This window comes from Trichinella spiralis, assembly GCF_000181795.1.
Source record: "Trichinella spiralis strain ISS 195 chromosome Unknown Scfld5, whole genome shotgun sequence".
In the NCBI taxonomy this organism is placed as follows: Eukaryota; Metazoa; Nematoda; class Enoplea; order Trichinellida; family Trichinellidae; genus Trichinella; species Trichinella spiralis.
In genome coordinates, this window is record NW_003526944.1 from 716,447 (window position 1) to 734,676 (window position 18,230).

General features: G+C 33.4%; 5 protein-coding genes across 5 annotated transcripts; 3 read left to right on the top strand and 2 right to left on the bottom strand.

The window, feature by feature from the left end:
• Positions 1 to 3,938: 3,938 nt before the first annotated feature.
• Tsp_03831 (hypothetical protein) lies at positions 3,939 to 4,709 on the bottom strand. Its single transcript, XM_003374589.1, has 2 exons — positions 4,632 to 4,709; positions 3,939 to 4,370 (listed from the first exon to the last, which is right to left on the bottom strand). The coding sequence occupies exons 1-2, from the start codon at positions 4,707 to 4,709 to the stop codon at positions 3,939 to 3,941; spliced, it is 510 nt and encodes a 169-aa protein (XP_003374637.1).
• A 1,406-nt stretch (positions 4,710 to 6,115) lies between these two features.
• On the top strand, positions 6,116 to 7,624 carry Tsp_03832 (conserved hypothetical protein). The gene is made up of 2 exons (XM_003374590.1): positions 6,116 to 6,367; positions 7,568 to 7,624. The coding sequence occupies exons 1-2, from the start codon at positions 6,116 to 6,118 to the stop codon at positions 7,622 to 7,624; spliced, it is 309 nt and encodes a 102-aa protein (XP_003374638.1).
• A 1,062-nt stretch (positions 7,625 to 8,686) lies between these two features.
• Positions 8,687 to 12,336, top strand: Tsp_03833 (putative leucine Rich repeat-containing domain protein). The gene is made up of 2 exons (XM_003374591.1): positions 8,687 to 10,048; positions 12,319 to 12,336. Exons 1-2 carry the CDS (start codon positions 8,687 to 8,689, stop codon positions 12,334 to 12,336), a joined length of 1,380 nt encoding a protein of 459 aa, XP_003374639.1.
• A 1,865-nt stretch (positions 12,337 to 14,201) lies between these two features.
• On the top strand, positions 14,202 to 17,424 carry Tsp_03834 (hypothetical protein). Its single transcript, XM_003374592.1, is given in 7 exon segments — positions 14,202 to 14,284; positions 14,306 to 14,422; positions 14,439 to 14,629; positions 15,393 to 15,515; positions 15,593 to 15,639; positions 16,620 to 17,036; positions 17,266 to 17,424. The coding sequence occupies 7 exon segments, from the start codon at positions 14,202 to 14,204 to the stop codon at positions 17,422 to 17,424; spliced, it is 1,137 nt and encodes a 378-aa protein (XP_003374640.1).
• Positions 17,425 to 17,621: 197 nt separating this feature from the next.
• Tsp_03835 (hypothetical protein) lies at positions 17,622 to 18,193 on the bottom strand. Its single transcript, XM_003374593.1, has 2 exons — positions 18,037 to 18,193; positions 17,622 to 18,013 (listed from the first exon to the last, which is right to left on the bottom strand). Exons 1-2 carry the CDS (start codon positions 18,191 to 18,193, stop codon positions 17,622 to 17,624), a joined length of 549 nt encoding a protein of 182 aa, XP_003374641.1.
• Between the last annotated feature and the right edge of the window lie 37 nt (positions 18,194 to 18,230).

Sequence of the window (18,230 nt, forward strand, 5' to 3'; positions counted from 1 at the left end):
GCATGGTTGTTCAAATGGTCATGGTTTTTCTGTCGGCGACAAGCAGTCGTGTGTTTACTTGTGACCAACAACAATGAGCTTTGATCAAGCTTATGGCCAAAGTGGGTTTTGCTTTTCACAGGGGATTATTAAGAGTCTAGCGTCTGCCAGCTAGCGTCTTGCTTGATGCCGCTCATCAGTTTCTGCACATTTTCCATAGAAACCGATTTTGACATCTCTTCAAATCAATATATACTTCGATGATCAAGATTTTCATCGACTAATTGGAAAAAAATATTCATCACAAAACGTCATCTCTCATAAAAGTCCGTCATACTGTTTGTGTTTTGCTCAATTGATGCACTGTTGTTACTCACTCACCGATTGAGTGATAGATAATATATTCAACTTTTCATCTTCTAACGCAAGTTGCTCAGTAATGTTATTTTGTTTAGTTGTTATTTTTGCTTTTACTGAAAATTTGTTGTTCTGCTTGCATGTTGCTTCAAAGTGTATAAATTTGATGCTTTTTCAAGGGAAGGGAAATTTATTTATTCGAAACTGCTGAAAAATATTAAGAGAAACAGTAAGTGCAAGCAAATAAGGCAGCATTTGAATGGAATTATTGAATTTTACACTTGTAAGGGGAAAATGGAGTTTCTTCGTTTCAGTGCATTAATTTGTGAGCGTTATTTAAAAATAAAATTTATTATCTGCATTTCTCTGACTTTCTGTCACTTTTATATTAATTATTATGCGATGATGATGATGATGGTGCGTTTTACATTGTAGATTTGCATTTTCGAGCATCTCTATTCTAGCGTTCATAAATGAGATGTATTTGATTGATTCTTTGGCAATTTTTGAATACTTTTAACGTTTGAAATGTGAAATGCAAAACGACTGCATGTAAAAATGAGTATTTTTCTTCATCCTCTTTCTTGTATATGCAGACGTATATGTACGCAGTAATGTGGAAATTAATTTTTTCATGTTCATTTTATCATTTATTTTCAGGATTGCACTTTCAAATGAACGTCGGTAAATTAATTTCAACTTTCTGCACCAATAGTGGAAGAATATAATAATATTGGCAGTTTGAAATCAATGAATCAAAATTCCGGTTGTTCATCATTGCTTTACTTCGAACCTGCAGCTTTTCTGGTAAGTTGACATGCTTTTTCTTAACATATTCTTATTGTTATTATTAACATTCAAATTCTTCGAAAGCGTCGAATTATTGTAACATTGTTTTTTTTGTGCAAATGTAAAAGCTAAGGGGAGAAAAATTTTATCGGACAATAATTATTCGAGAAATGAGATTTGTCTTTTGCACCCGGTTCGAGAATTCAGCATGGAAAATTTTATCAGTTATTTTTCAACTATTTATGAAACACAAGTGACAAGCTTTTTAATTGAATTTATCGACACGTCAACAGTGTTCAATACAGACAGTATTTTTAATGATGCTCAGGATGGAAGAATAATTTGAAAGGAAAACAAATTTCACATACGAAAAAGAATCAAAAAACTGTGCTTGCTTCACGCGTACTATTTTATTCCAATAAATGTGCAATTGTGTGAGCTTGACTATTTTAAGTTTTCCATTTCGTTTATTATCTATTAATTGCATTGTCGCAGTGAATACACATTAAAAAAAAATTTTTTTACTTGCTCTAATGAATGTAAAAAAAACAAATAATGTTCCATTTATTTATATTTTTTCATAGAAAAATTTTTTGTAAATGAATACCATTCTTCAGTGATTGTTTGTCAGTGAGCAGAATAGAACTGGCTTAAAATGCGCGTTTAACGAGAGAAGAACATTTATAGCTAATAGAGCATGAAACTGCCGGGTTCGGTTGACTAATTGAAAATTGTTTTTAAACTAGCGTCAAAATGTTCCAAATAGTTATAACTTTATTGATGACTGAAATTGATACCAGTGACGTGTTTTGTTTAACTTTATTGTGCATTTGTGCAAAATATATATGCCGGTCAAAGATACCATCTCATTATGAAATGACGTCTTAAGTTTCAGTTGGATTATTAAAAATTGTTCTGTCAGTCTGAAATCAAACATTGGCGTAATTATATCTGTGTAATACCTACTTTTTCGTACAACATTTGACAGTTGGTGTGATTTTTTTGGTTTTGTTGCTGTACTTGGCAATTTTTTTCCCCAATTTGCAATCATGTGCTTCTGAATTGTGTCATGTTCATTTGCAGTGCGTGTGTAGTATGGATGATTAATACAATGAAATTTTATTATTTAGTACTTTTGAAAAATGTGAAAATTGCAGTGCAAAAAAATACACTTTCTGCTTTCATTACTGAATGTTCAAAAGCTGGTGGTTGTAGAAAGTTTTTTTTGTTCAAATGAAATTATAATTTTTCGTATCACACTTTCATATGATAATGCTTTGAGCAATTTTTGACATGATTTGATTATCAATTGCTACATTTTTACAATCGTCATACGGTGGTGTATTTTTCTCACTGTCCTTCCGTTGGGAGGTTTGGTATGATTTCAGAACAAAACAAAAGCAACAAAAAGGAACCTACTGCTTCAATAGAATATTAATATCGAGCTGAGCTCACTTGAAACGGTTATTATTTTTTCAATTGTTATGATGCGTGAAGAGGTAATGAATCATTAAAGCTGACACTGTGGAAAACAATGAAAAATTTTTTTATTTTATTCACTTTGCACTTAATGTGTGTGCAGGATGCACTTTTTTAATGAACAGTAGCAGGATGCTCGCTGTTCATGCACACTGGCATGTAGTATAAAGATGAGAGGTGTTTGAATTGATGATGATAATAATCGCCGGATTTGACCCTGAAAAATGAGCCTGCAATAATCCCAACTTCCTTCTTATCCAATCGATGTGTTGTTTATACAAAGAGCTAATTTTGTTTTTTTAAAGGACTGAAATGATAAGGTTAAACCAAAATTTCCCTCCACAACACTTTGGTAGGCAGGTAGTTATGACTGCTTTGCAATTGTTAATTGCAATTAAATGTGTTGTAATCAGTTCCTGTTATCATTATTATTATTAGCTGATAATTATTGATATTGTTTGGTTGTTTCGATTTTTTGAGAGATTTTTATTTTTGTAATGAAAAATATCGCTGTACAGGTTTTCTCAAGAGGAAAATTCTTTTTGTGCTATTTCTGCTTGTTACTATAACGACCTGTGAGTGAATATATTTTAAAATGGTGTCAACATCTGAAAAAAGCTCTTGTCAACAACGACTACCGGCTGAGTTTGAGTAGAGAAAGAGAGATTCACAAATATTTACTGAAATCAAAAATTTCAAAATTAACACAAGTTGTCATGGTAATGTCGTTCATGGATAGTCCAGAAAGTCTGCAATTTTTGTTTTTTGTCTTTTAGATAAATAAGCATATATCATTTGTTTAATTTTTTGAATTGTTGTTGGATACTGTTGTTTGCGACTGGTTTAATTGGTCCTTGGTTCAAAGTTGACCAATAGAAACTGGTCACCAGCTGAAGTTGATTTTACCTGTGTCATTTATTCTTCGTTCGTTCATTATTGGAGATCGGTTGTCTTGAACCATCCATCAGGTAGAGCTTTTTTGCCGGCAATGATAATTGACAGGGTCAAGGCGTGCATGCTGGTGATTCACATCTGTAACAAACAACAAATGCTCGCAGAATTTCTTTCGTTCTGAATTTCAGTTGTGAATTTTGTAATTTTTCAGTTTAAAAGTATATATATATATATATATATATATATATATATATATATATATATATATATATATATATTGTTGATTTTCTTTCGCTTTTCCTTTTTCATCTGAGGAATAATGTACAATAGTAACTTAATGATTGATAGATGAATGAAATAATTTTGAAAATTTCAATATACCAATTGGTGGCGCACAGATGGTGACGCCGAAATGTTTTCCAATTGAAAGCCAGGTGTATTCAAGCATAACAGCTTACATTGCTTGAAATGAAGCGAAAAAGCGCAAGATTTTCACTAATCATCGGTGCACGGCAAAGGACAAGAGCATTGAGACCAAACGTTTGGCCAAAAGGAAGGAACGAACCATTTTCAGGACAATTAATTGTTTGTTGTTTGGAAAAGTGGTTTTGATTGAATTCTTTCTTTTTCAAAAGCAGAAGAAGACACATGCACAGCACAGTACACTCATTCATAGTCAACGGTGTTGAATGAACAAAGCGGCCAGTGGTCACCAGTGGAGCAAGGTCGTAGTGACCGTCTGCTGAGCGAATGATAACAATAACAAGAAACCATTTTTGACCCTCAATCGCCCGTATCAATCTCCACAAAAAGAACGCGACCGACCGATCAAATGTGGCGATACGGTGTGATGACAACTTTTTGACTGGCAACTATTTTTACAATATATATCAAGTTGGAATATTAATCACTTTTATTAATTTTTTGTGTGATTTGTGCAAGATCAACGGTCGAAAAATGAAAAAAAAAACAAACTGAAATTAAAACTGCTTTGCTGAAGCCAGTAAAATCTTTCAACTATTTCAATGATTTCGTTGACGACAATTATTATTGTGATTTTGAAAACTTTTTTCCAAGCAAAATTTGATTTGGAGCAAAGTAAATTGTGAAATTGGTAAAATGATAAGATAGACCATTGCAGAAAAAAAGTGATGTGGATCGATTTGGTTAATTTTCATTTCAACATCAAATTTTTGCATAGCTTGAATCATTGCATAGCATTGTAAACCAAGTTGATCATTTATTTATTCGATATTCTCAGATTGAATTAGTGATTTTAAATCTAGTCACAAGCTGGTGAAAATATTGCAAATAGGAAATTTATGATTTAATTGACGTATAATTGTAAAGCAACAAGCATTGTGAAAAATTGTAAAGCTGACCAAATTGGAAAACGTCACGACACGTGGGATTAGTCAGTCACACATCGAACGCACGCTTCAATGCTTTAATATGGAAATGAACAATCTCAGGGGATTGTGATATCTCCGAAGCGTTGTTATCTCAGAGGTGATCGTAAAAATTATCTACAGTCAATCATTATCTTCACTTTTATATCCATCCACATGCACAGACAAATAGAGTGGTGGTATAGTGAACTTGGTGTATTTTCTTTTTTTCATTTTAACATAACTTAGGGATAGGTTTTTCTTTCCATCATTCGTACAGTGTTGGATATGAATTCATTTTGTGAAAAATATGTTTTTAATTATTTTGAAGTTTTTCCATTTTTAAGTGACGTATAGTAGAAAAAAAGCAATGAATTTATTCAATTATTTATTTCAATTTTGGAAAAATTTTCACCATCCACTGATGATGATTCATTCTGTAATTGCGAAAACCAATGTAAATGGCTTTATAATATTTCAAATGAAAAATTTATTTTTTTTTAAAAACTATTTTTTCCATTTTCTAACATCATAACGCAGAGTGTGATTTTACGATTCAAACATGATTTAAAAAATGGCTTATTTTATTTATCTATATTCTTGGATGAACGAACTTTTTATTAGCACATAATAGTTGTAATTTGGAATTTTTGAAAATTGTTTTGAGGAATATTTTTTTCTTGTATAATTAAAAATATCAAAAACGTGACGTTAAAAAATTTAGCACACGTCAGTCGACCTTGAGAATATTTTGCAAAAATGTTTAGCAATTCTGTCATTGGTAACAGGAGAAATATTTAATGTGTTCAATTTAAAATTTTATAGTTATTCGGAAATTTTGTTAATGCAACAGCAAGCTTTGTTTTCATTTATTATTCTGACCTTATTTTTATTGATGGACAAGGTCGCCAGTATTCAGTGAAATATATATATATATATATATATAGTTTTTGTTGTACATTTGTATCTTTTTGATGTTCAAAAAGTGTAATGATCATCAGTGAACACTCAAATTTGCCTCTTTCTGCTGCTAATTCTTCTTTAAAATGGTTGATATTTAGAATGTCGACAATTAATCAATTTAAAATTAAAATAAAATAAAATAGCTCAAACGATGAGTGAGCGAGTGTGGAATGCAACAGGTGCTTGAAAATGGTGATGAACTGTTGTCAAGAAATTGAGCAATAAATGTCTGCACTCCAGTAGCGCAAGCTTTTAAAAATGGATCGATGGATGGATGGGGCAGAGAAGTTTCCACAATTCAGTTAATCAAAGCTCAATCGAATATCACACAGCCTCACGTTCAAGCTAATGACAATGAAAATTTGAATCTCGCCATTGTGCGGAAAATATTAAAGAAGGGTTCAGCCGGTCAATATGCGCCGGACAAGAATTCGGCACACATGGGCAAAAGGGCGCGGCATTTTTGGTCGCTTGCATGCTATATGACACTGCTTGTGAAGTGTAAGATGTGCTTCAAAGTTTGTCAATTAATGCTCTGCCAATCGTTGCTCAAGGTCATCACGCATGCGACAAGCAAAGCTGAACATCGACGAGCTTTTTGTCTTCTCAAACTACACATAACTAAATTTCTAAACCAATTTCTACATCATCCATAACTATTTATCTATCAATATATATTTGAAAAAATATTCAGAAAATAATTTTTTTTCTTTCTTTTTATTATTATATTTCTTATTTCATCAATTTTGAAGTGAATTAATTTTAAATTACGAAACCAAGAAAACGTTGATGAAGAAATTAGTATTCTTTTTACAGAATTTGCACAGTTTGTGTTGAATGTATTTTTATTAGCATGAAATGAATGTGATGCAAGCTAAACAAAAAAGTTCACAGTTAGTCACTTTTATGTTGGTATACTTTTTTTTTGCTTTTTTACACAATTCATTGTTCACTTTATCAAACTTAATAATCAATCAGTTGTTGTTAGTTTCAAAATAAGTTTATGTATATTTTTTTTCGTGATTTCATGATCACTTATCAGTGAATCAGTGATTGAAAACTGAATTGGAAACTGTTGAATTGCAACAATGTGGATTTGAAATGATTATAACGTTGTATGGTTTGAAGTCCCCGCATTGATGAAGTCTAACTGCGTAATAAGCATCAAGTAAAAAACAGTTTCTCATACATTAATGTTTACTTATTTTTATAAATTTCTAAAGATCAGTTTACATCTGTGTTGAACTTTTTTTTGTGGTTGTGAATAATATATCAATTTATCTGTAGTTTTAATTCTATTTCACGTCAAGCTTATACCATTGGTGGTGGTGATGATGTTGTATTGTTTACCCTTAGTGTGTAGTGTTTTGCCGCTTGAATGTAGATTTCATTGAAACACGTAATAGTGACTTTATCAGAAATTACTATGAAAGGTAGAAGAAAAAAAAATAAAAATAAAAAACAGCTTGATTATTCATATCATTACAATTTGTAAACTGTTGGTTAAAAAACTCATTGAAAAGTTATCTTTTAAATTTTCCATTTGACACATCTGTTTCTGGGGATGATTTTTTTTCTCTTTTTGATCATGATTTATAGATTATTGTGATATATTGGAATTTTGTGAATATGTTATTTTCAGTTTTTATTTCATGAAAAAAAGGAAAACATTCAATTTAAAAAATTTGAAATCAGAACAAATTAATCATTAATTTCAGCAATGTGTTGTGGATGAAATTCGTGTGAGAATGGATGAATGTGAATTCACAGGATAGATAACTAACGAATTTGCTGTTTAGTTTTAATATTTCATAATTGAAAATTTGAATAAAAACTATTGTTTCCAATAAATATATGTAATGAAATAGTTGTAGTAATTGAAATTATAAATTGCATTCTTTGCAAGCAAAAATATTCACATCGTTAAGGTAACTTGTGATTGTGATGAACAATGATGATTGATGAAATATTGTTTGAAGCAGTTATAATAATGTGGCCGAGTGAAATGTTTCTTTTCACCAATGAAAATCAATAATTTAATTTCCACTTGAAAAATGACCTACGATTTATAATTTCAAACAATGCACGCAATATGGAATGTATCCGCATATGGAAAACTTAAGCTGATTGTGATTTAAAGTCAGAATTGTTTAAATTATTATTTGAAATTTTAAATGAATTGTAATTTTTTGTTTTTGTATTTCAGGTGTGTTGGATTTTTGAGGAACAAAAAAAAATTGGTTGATGAAAAGTGTGAATCATGAAAATTTAGATGTGAAGTTTTTTTTAAACATATATTGGTTTGTGTATAACAGAAAAAAAGAACAAAAAATAGGGAAGAAATTGGAAAACAACAACGGATCCAATATGAGTGGGTTGATTGTCAGGCGTTCGACCTTTGCCATTGTCGACCAATGAAAACGGGACTATCGATTTGATGGGACCAATCAGCTCGCGAGGAGATGAACATTAAAGGTTCAGACGCCGTCTGGTGTTGGTGGCCGACCCGTTGTCATACAAAGTTTTGAGGCGAAGGAGAACGGCGCACACGAGAGAGCACGCGAGCATTAAAGCCAGTTTATTATTACCCAACCGGTCGTCAAAGCGCGTGGTAAGAAATAAAACTTGTTCTAGCAAGTGTCATCGAAGTCTGTTGGTATTATTGGTTGGAATTTCAATTGTCAGCATTTTAGAGTTGCTTTTACTATACACTTTGTACCTAGCAATCAGTTTGAGTAGTCGTTCAGCAGCAGTTGCCGTCATTTCAGTCCAGACACTTTTTGCAAAAGGGAAAAAAATTGTTCAATTGTCACCATATTTAACGAACAAACGAACTCATGCGGCAACAACAACAACGACGGTCGTTGGCCATTGTGATGTTATTTAGGATATTGACAATTTGTCTTTTTCTCAAAGTAAGTAGCAGCAGCACCAGTGTTGACGCGGTTCGGAAAAAATGTACATTCAGCGAGGAGTGTTGGTGTTCATCAGAAAGTTGTAATCTGCCAACTACAGCACGTTGTATGAATTTACATGAAATACCACAATTCAGCGAAAACGATTGTCAAATTATATCGATTCTGTTGGAAGGGGATTTCAGTTCAGTGTCCAAGGATCAGTTTTTCATGTTCAAAGACACCTTAAAAGAGTTGACCATTTCAACCATATCCTCCCAGCCGTTGGTAATTGATGACATGGCGTTCAATGGTCTAGCCATTTCTGAGATTGAACGATTGGAAATTAATGCCGGTGGAAAAATGTCCGAAGTACCGTCGGCGGTTCAGAATTTGCAGAAGTTGAACACGTTGATCATCAACGGCACCGACATTAAAAGTTTGAACGCCTTGTTCGCGAAAAATACGTCTTTGCACACGCTGCGCATATCCAACTCGCAGTTGATGAACATTGATTTGAACGCGTTCACATACTTGCGTTTTTTCACCACCCTGGAACTGCCCGGAAATAAATTGAGTCAAATTCCAAGGGACGCTCTGGTGCCTGTCCAGAAGACCCTGCGTTCGCTCGATCTGAGCTATAACGAGATAACGTCAGTGGACGACGGCGCGTTTGTCGACTTTGAACGACTCAGACAACTCAACTTATCCAACAATCCGATAGCGCTGGTCAGCAACGGCGCCTTCGCCAAATCTGCCAGTCTCCTTTCGACGTTGGACCTTAGCCACTGCCAGTTGGAGAGCATCCCGAGCGGTGCGTTGGTTGGACTGAAATTGCTCAGGTATTTGAACGTCAGCTTCAATCGTATAGCCCATTTATCTGAGGCGAGTTTCGGCAATATGACAAGCTTGATCAGCGTCGACTTGACCAACAATCCGATCAAAACCATAGCCGTCGATGCGTTCTACGGTGCCAGCTTTCCGAGCGTTACTCTTTCCAATACTGAACTACAACAGCTCGATTTGGCCATTTTTGGCACCTTGACCGCTTTGAGAGAATTGCAAATTTTCGACAGTCCGTCGTTGCGGAAATTGTACGCCAATTTTTCTACAAGCGGCTCCACGTCCATAGACGTCGAGTTGCGCAACGTCGGCACGTTGGAATTGGATCGGTCGTTGTTCGACTGGTTGCTGAAGCCGACGTTCAGTTTGAAAATCCACCCCAACGAAACTGTCCATTGTGACGCTACTAGTGTGGGCTGGTTGACAGCCGTGGTCCGCTGTTTCGGCGTTATGCCCCTGGATGTGAATAACATCTATTGTGCACCACCGACACGAAGAGGTGATGACAGTGATGGTGATGATGATGATGTTGGTGTTGGTGACGCGCCTTCGGCGAACAAGACGTTCGTTTTCGATGCTATCGTTAAAACTGTTATCAATTGTGAACACTACTCCACCACTACCACCACTTCTACCACAGAAAGTGTCCCAGTCAATAATATTGTCGGAAGTAAGCATTTTTCTGTTTTTTTTTAATTTTTATTCAAAAGCAAGCTAGCATTTTATTTCAACATTTCCACTTACTCGTTCTTCTTGCTCTCTCCTCTTCATCCACTGAGGTGGTTATTGGTGGACAAACAGTTTAGTGGTGGACATTATCCACAATAATAATTATTATTATCATCTGTTTTTTTCTTTTTCTCTTTTTTCATCGCAGCAATTTTTTTGTCCAACGTTAAAATTGTGTGGTGCTAATCTTTTTTTTCATGTTGCTGAGTTTGCTGCTAATCAACTGGCTAGCTATAACTTTTCCCATCATCTTTGGTTGGTTAGTTGGTTAGATTTTAGCTATCAACCGACGGAAATTCGGCAAAAGTTCCAATTTATATAATTCAAAGCTTTAAATTCAATTGTCCATAGCAAATTGCTGCTGACGACAGGCGTCCGTCCATTTTTAAAATATGTTGCGTTCGTTTGTTTCTCTTCGGCAACAACCGAATGGAGAGATGATGTTAAAAAAAATTTTCTTTTATTTATTTGATAATTCGACTATTATTACTGGATGGATGGGGGATGTGAGTGTTGGATATTTTTCTTCATTTTATTACAACAACACGAGCAAGCCGAGTGCAAACACATCTCACTAGTCGAGTAGTAGACCAGATGTTTTCAAATTGATTCTTCGAATGGCTCATTAATCACGTTGTGGGATGCAGTTGACAGTTTAGGAAAATCAAGCATAACAGAACAAACAAAAATGAGCAGTTTTAATTTCAACTGTTTTTTTCCTTGATACAAATCAGCAAATTTAATATATAAATAAATATATATATTGCATTTGTATTTCAGATCAAAACAACGCTGGTTCAACAGTATTACCGGGCAGTAGTTTCATGTACAGTGTGGCTGTTGTTGTTGTTGTTGTTGCAACAACGTTGGTTGTTTCATAATGCACAATGTTCATAATCATAATGCTGCATAATAATAATGTTCATAATGTGCCGATTGATCGTTCTATTTTTTTTGGTGCACAAAATAACGTTGACTGAAATTTTTTTTTATTTTTTCTTTCCTTATCTCATTATCATTATTAATAAATGTTATGAAAATAATATTATAATGTAGAAAAATAATGTTGTATATGAAAAAAATGATAATAAAAATTAAAATAATAATAATGAAATGAAGAAGAAGGATAAGCTGCTGCTGTATAACAGCAGGCTACAATTGCTAACATGTTGTTGTTTTTGTTGTTGGTTGCATTGCTTTACATTTGTTGCTTGGTTCATTCGTCTCATCATTGTGCTTATACTGACGGACATCTGGCCATCCCACACGCACAACACTCGGTAACATGTTTTCACTTTTTCTCTCTTTTATTATTTTTTTTAAACTTAAATATAATTTTTTTTTAATTTTATTTATACTAATTATTCAAATAAATTTACTAACCAGAACAAATGTTAGGGTTGATTTTTCGTTTGCAATAATACGGAGAAAGGCATGAAAGAGGGAAAATTATTTTTATGCTTTATTATTATTATTACCATATGCTTTTCCTATTGCTTTATAAAAAAGTTTCCGTCAAATTATCATATTTTCAAAGCTTGTGTGTGTGTGAATGATTTTGATTTCGAAAATTGTTTGTATCGATCGATCGATCGACCGACGATCCCCCAAGCATTTTGCCAATTTTGAACTGGCTTGAGCGCATGCATAATTTTTGATTAGGCACTTTTCGTTGGAATGAATCAGATGAATAGGGTGTGGCCGGATTGGTTGGAGCAAAAACGACGCCGATGCTGATCTGATCATTGCAAAGTGGTGATTATTTATTGTCGCCTTTGCAAACGTTCTGCAAATTGATCGGTCGCGAAACTTTGAACAACAATTAATAATAAAATGATTCTTCTTCTTCTTCTTCTTCACTGGTTGGCTTTGTGGCTAGTGGATTATTGTCATCCATTTGTCATCAGTATAACAGCATCATTATTATTTTTATTTTTATCATTGTCGAGTTGTGTTAAATGGTTATATGCGAATAATAAATGTATAATTTTGAACTTTTTCAGCGATTGAACAATTGGTGAAGTTAATAGCTGTTTTTATTTTATTCAACTACCGGCTGTTGTCGTTAAACGTTTTTTATTGCTTTTGGTCATTTAAAATGTTACAACAGGCTATTTATTATTTAATTTTAATATTGCCGAGCGCGGATGGATGGAAACATACGACACAGCACAGCAGTCACTGAAGAAGCAGTTTCCGTTGTTACCATTGCGGCGAATCTTTTCAAATTGGTAATTATGCAATTTTTATTATTCATTTCAAATTGTTTGTTTGTTTTCTTTTTGATTATTTTCATATCAGCAGTAGTAGAATTAATTCTATTCAAATTTGAAATTTGCTAAAGGGGAAGTAAGTGTTTTGCTTCGGTTAGCCTTGGGAAATGTTTGCACTGTCCTTGGCAAAAATAAGCAACACAATGATGACGAAGTTGTGTGTTGTGTTGTGTTATATATGCTTTTCATGACAAATGTGCAAATGGTATTATTACTTCATATTTTGACCTGTTTTATCGAAATTTCTGGTTTTTTTTTCAAATGTCGAGAGTTCTTTTTTCTTTTATCGAAAATTGTGCAACGGGTTTTTCTCTTCTTTATTAGAATTATTAACGTTCAGCTTCCAATAGTTTTTCTGTTGACAGTAAATGTGTTGCATTACATATATGTATATATAAGTTTTTTGATCGGTATTATTTCTACCATTTTACATATTGATATTTAGATATAAATAGAATTGTGTAATGAATATGCAAATGATGATTTTTTTCATTTTAATCACCCTTATTATTTGTTGAATGTAAAAAGCAGTTGAACTTTGAAAATAAATAATGACAAAGCTGTAAAATTGATCAATATTGAACTTTTAGGAAAGTTTTTCAATATAAAAAATGAAAAAAAATTAAATTTCAAACTAATTCATTCCAATTACAGAATTTTATTGTTTGATGTTCAAGTAGGAAAAAACCGGTTCTACTTTTTTGTACCTTTCAATTAAAAAAAAAGTTTTTCTTTTTAATATTATTTTGAAAATTGAATTTCTAAAAAAAGAGCATATAGTAGACGTGTGTGTTTTGATAAAAATTCCATCGCAAATTGCAACTGCATGCAAACTGTGATAACAATCATCATCATCATCAGATAGCTTTTGCTTTTTTAAGCTTTGCCTTTTTCTTCTATCTGCACCATCAACTTTTTGGTTAGCGTTTTTGCGTGCGTTGTCGTCGTCGTCGTTCAAAACTTATGCAGGCTGTTCAAGCTGAAGAGAAAAGAATAATGAATGATCAACAGCCAGCGTTGATGATCATCGTCATTATTAGCCAGAATTTTGTTTTGCGGGGCTGATTTTGTTGCTTTATCAATTTTATGAAAGTAATCATCAACATCGTCATCGTTCATCATTTCTCAAAAAGTTGCTGTTGCTCCAAAATAGCGGCATTTGCAATTTCAATAATTTCTCCATCGTCGTCATTTAATTCTTCATTTTATCAGTCTGTGCGAATGATGACAATTTCAATGATAAAGTTTGTCTTGAACAAGAAAAAAGAAAATTGTTTTCCTACTGTATCATTTGATTAATTTCTTATTGAACTTTTTTGTTTTTTTTCTTACTATACTGTATGTACAGTTGACGAGTTTGTTATTCAAATTTTTGAACGTATTTCCGGATAATTTTCACCTTTCAACGCAAATTATTATCAGCATTAGTTTTTTTTTCACTATTCACATTTTGTTTCAACAAATTCATTTTTAAAAAAGAAAAAGTGAATATTTCTATTCCATGATCATATTTTCATGTTATAATATTAAATGTACAATTTTATTATAATATTGAATACCTGGAAAATGAAAAGTAAATTTTCTCATTTGATTTAGAAAAACGAAAAGCAAAAATGTGTAATTTTTGTGTCGGTGGATTACGTAATCTCTCGGATTGTTGTAGTGATGATGGGAAAAAGAAGCATGGGAGAAAATTGTGAGTTGAAAAGTGCTGCAGCATTCGACCCGTTTTCTGTCTGCAACGTTATCGATGCTTTGCCAATATGGGTCGATCACCTTTTTGGGTGACAGGAATTGACAGTCGAATGACTGTGATTAAGGCGATGCTTTGTTTGTTTGAAAAATTTCAGCTTCTCTTTGTTGTTACAAGCATCCAACGGACAGTGCAAATTTCAGCAGCAGAGTGACATTTATTCAAAACATTGTCCACAGATCCTCCTAAAGGAAGAGATGCCCTCCAATTCGGTCTTACCGTTGTTTCTGGTGCTGCTGGTCACTTTCCACTGGACACTTTGCCAGTGTTTTGTTCTTCCTACGTTTCGTAAGTCTTTTTTGTCAATCTTCACTTTAAATTATATATATTATCATCATCGACAAATGATCATATTATGATGTCATTATGGCGAATATAAAATATTATTACATCATTCAAAAGCATGCCATTAACATCAGATTTTCGTCGACTATTCAAATTTAACACAGGTCAAGCATATTTATTTGCATAAAAATGCTCGATTTAACCAAATTTTCAAGTTGCTACAGTTGATGATAAATTAATTATCAGTGTGCTTTTTGTTCACAGAATTTTTGCAATCCATTTCTCTACGGAAAGCACTGGTGGAATGGACATTCCCTCTCTCTCCAGTGCAATGGTAAAAGCTCTTCTCTTTTCTTTTACTATTTTACTTATATTTTTTGCTTGTCTATTCTTAGCATTATTTTTTTTGAAAAACCACTTTCACTGAAAAACTAGATTAATAATTTTATTATTTATAAAACTAGAATTGCTTGAACTTGATTTTGAGTTATTTCTTGTAAATTAAGCACTTTTACACTCAGTCAACAAACAGTTATTTCCAAGAAGCTTGTTCAAATTTTGTAAGCAGAGAAAATTCAATTCAATTCAATTCAATTCAGTACTATGTAGAATGATTTCTTTTGCATGAAATTTAACAAATAGCAAATAAGCTTACATGCATGTTTTATTAAAAAAATGTTTGCATATGCTTATTACTATGCATAGTCTGGCTGTTAAAATTGATTGTAAAAATGTTTTATTGTTGTTATTATGAATATTATTTTAGGTGAATTTCAAGATTTTTTCAAAAGAGCCTCGAAATCTGTACCTGCTTCTGATGAACTAACCAACGGATGGAAATCATTGCTGTCATCAATGTTGCCTAAAATTTTGCCTGAAAAAACTGCAGGTAAGTTGTTGTTGTGTTTTTATTTAATTTATGGCTGTGAGTTTATTTATTTGTTTGTTTTATTGTTTAAATTTGAGAAGCAACAAGATTTCACTTTATATCTGTAAATTGTGACAGTCAGCTAGTTAGTTTAGTGGGTTCATTTAGCATCAGTGTTTTTTCAGTTGTTCAGCTTCAACTTCAATCCATTCGTTGTTATTCTTGTTCAATTCTTTCGAAGGAAATCATTTTATTTTTACTAATTTTATACAACTTATAAAAGTGCCTGATTAATTAATTCATTTCAATGAATAAACTAATTCGTTTTCGAATGAAATTGAATTTATTGCCAATAAGACAATTATTTTGTGCTTCAGCGCAGCTTGTACGCGGTGTGCATTGATTGAGATTCAATTAATTTTCTTTGAAAATGAAATGAAAATAATCATACTGTATACTGCCTGTATACAGTTGAAAAGTGCATTCAAGTGTGAATTTTTGCAATTAAGAAAAATGAAATATTATTTAATTAAAAATTTTAAAGTCTTTTTAATTTTTTTTCTTTTATTGTCAGTTAAAAGTCGGAGAGTTTTTATTTGAAGTATTGTTATAATAAAGTAATGCTATTATTTGAAATTGTAATGCATATTTAATTTTATTCTTGTTCTTTTTGTACTGTTTTACTTTGAATTTCAAAACGAAAAAAATTGAAAAAACAGAGTTCATTGGTTTTTATTTTTTTCAAATGAATGAATGAAAGATAATTTGTTTTGTTCAAAAGTGTGCGATGCAGTTGTTAGAAGTTGAAATAGTATTTGTTTCAAATGTGCAACAAATTAGCATTACCCGGTTATGATAACTTGTGAAACCTATTTTACATTTTGCCTAAATAAACGAAGCGTGAGAAAATGGCAGTTTACATCAAACTCTGCATCACTTATCAGCAGTTTATTTAGTAAATTGAAAAGTATTGATCATGGTTTTTCATTTTCTATGGAAACTCTTTTATAAAACTAGTATACAAAAATAAAGGAGAGATTTTTTCCCATAGGATGATGATATATAAATATGTAATTAATAATTTTGCTTTTCTTACTTGATGTAAATAAATAAAAACTGTGTTAGCTGCTAAAGCTGGTTCGCTCAGATATGGTACGTACAGTGGTAGATATGGTCAAGTTGGTGAACACCAGTCAGCCAACGTCGAATGAAGAACATTTCAACGAAGCGGCGGCGGTGACCAAATCAGTTACTGTAGACGAGACGATCATACGGGTGCCGGCAAGATCACCGTCTGTGATGGAACAGTCATTGGGATTGTTGCGACCATTTTTTGGCAATATTGATCCTTGGCGAGCGATACTTTACCGTGATCCGCCGTTGTTGTCGGTCGACTTAGCCGACGGAGATTCACAAGAGAACGACATGACAAGATCGACTTTGTCGTTGGATTCATTCAAATCGAACTTTTTCAAATCAACAAATCATGACAGTCAGCTATTGGATGAGCTAGAGACGGAGCCTGTTGCAGCAAAACGGCCAGTTGATTATTTCAACTACTACTACAACAGCTAATGTATAGATAGAATAGAATGCAAAATTTCATCTAACCCCCTTTATCATCAGATGGCACAAAAAATTTTGATCAAAACAAACATTGTACTCTACACGAATTTTATTATTATTTTTGAAAAATGCAGTATTATATAAATTAAAAAGAGCAAAAAGGAAAAGATATTTATTTGTTATAAGATTTCACGTGAATTTTTAGTTCGGACACGATGAATTAGCGATTGGATCAATTTTTCATATTTGCGATTCCACGAAGTTGAATGCCATTTCGGCAGCTGAAAAGCATTCCAGATGGAATAGTACGATTTCAATGAATCGTCCAAGGAAAGGATTTTCTTGTAATACACCGGATAATTGAACAGCAAGTGGAAGAAGCAAAATGGTGGCGGCAGTGTGCGACAGTTTTGAAAATATTCGTTCCAAATTTCACAGACGATAAATCTATAATCTCGACGTTGGGTTCGGATCACATACGCCGCGTGGGCAGTCAACAGGGAAGTCATCAGGTGCATGGCGGAAATTATGATGATCGCGTGATAAAGACAGGTCAGCAAGTTACCGGCAGTTTCGATCAGATTGTGCTTGACGGGCGGTTCGTTCAGCTGATTGTGTCCGACAACTAAGCGAAGCTTCATCTTCGGGTGCATGTAGCCGTACCAAGCCCAGTACAAGTATGCCAGTGTTCTGATGTAGTTGGACAAATATTTCGGCTGGACCATTTCTTCCTTGGTGATGGGATCCGTGGCGACGTTGCCTTCGTAATTTTGATACAAATAACTGAGACCGACTGCCACCGCGAACATGATCAAACACATGAAGAACACGTAGAAAAGGACATATCTGGCAGTTCGAAACAGCGATACCAGAACTGGACCGAAAAATTGAGAAGTTTGCCAAAAATAAATCACTCGCATCGACGCCAGTGCCAAACCGATAGAAAACAGCACCTCAAATTGAATGTTCAGATCACCACTTGGCCAGCTGGACCTCGGCAACAGGGTGATACCGTCATCAACGCCTACATATGCTGTTGAATATGTCAACGCTACGAATGACCAGCCGAAGATGAAAAACTGAAACAGATCCAACATACGCCACCAAGAATAATAGAACCGTTCCATGCCCATGTGCTTCAAATCGGTGCAAATGATCGTGAAAGAGCCG

Excerpts from the sequence above, each read along its gene's own strand:
- Tsp_03831 (XM_003374589.1), bottom strand. The coding sequence starts at position 4,709 with ATGATTCAAGCTATGCAAAAATTTGATGTTGAAATGAAAATTAACCAA. Across the intron at positions 4,371-4,631 it reads ATCACTTTTTTTCTGCAATG|TTGCCAGTCAAAAAGTTGTC; the intron begins GTCTATCTTATC and ends TTGTAAAAATAG.
- Tsp_03832 (XM_003374590.1), top strand. The coding sequence starts at position 6,116 with ATGGATGGATGGGGCAGAGAAGTTTCCACAATTCAGTTAATCAAAGCT. Across the intron at positions 6,368-7,567 it reads AGTGTAAGATGTGCTTCAAA|CAATGTGTTGTGGATGAAAT; the intron begins GTTTGTCAATTA and ends CATTAATTTCAG.
- Tsp_03833 (XM_003374591.1), top strand. The coding sequence starts at position 8,687 with ATGCGGCAACAACAACAACGACGGTCGTTGGCCATTGTGATGTTATTT.
- Tsp_03834 (XM_003374592.1), top strand. The coding sequence starts at position 14,202 with ATGTGTAATTTTTGTGTCGGTGGATTACGTAATCTCTCGGATTGTTGT. Across the intron at positions 15,516-15,592 it reads TTTGCCTGAAAAAACTGCAG|AAGCAACAAGATTTCACTTT; the intron begins GTAAGTTGTTGT and ends TTTAAATTTGAG. Across the intron at positions 17,037-17,265 it reads CTGTTGCAGCAAAACGGCCA|TTCGGACACGATGAATTAGC; the intron begins GTTGATTATTTC and ends GTGAATTTTTAG.
- Tsp_03835 (XM_003374593.1), bottom strand. The coding sequence starts at position 18,193 with ATGGGCATGGAACGGTTCTATTATTCTTGGTGGCGTATGTTGGATCTG.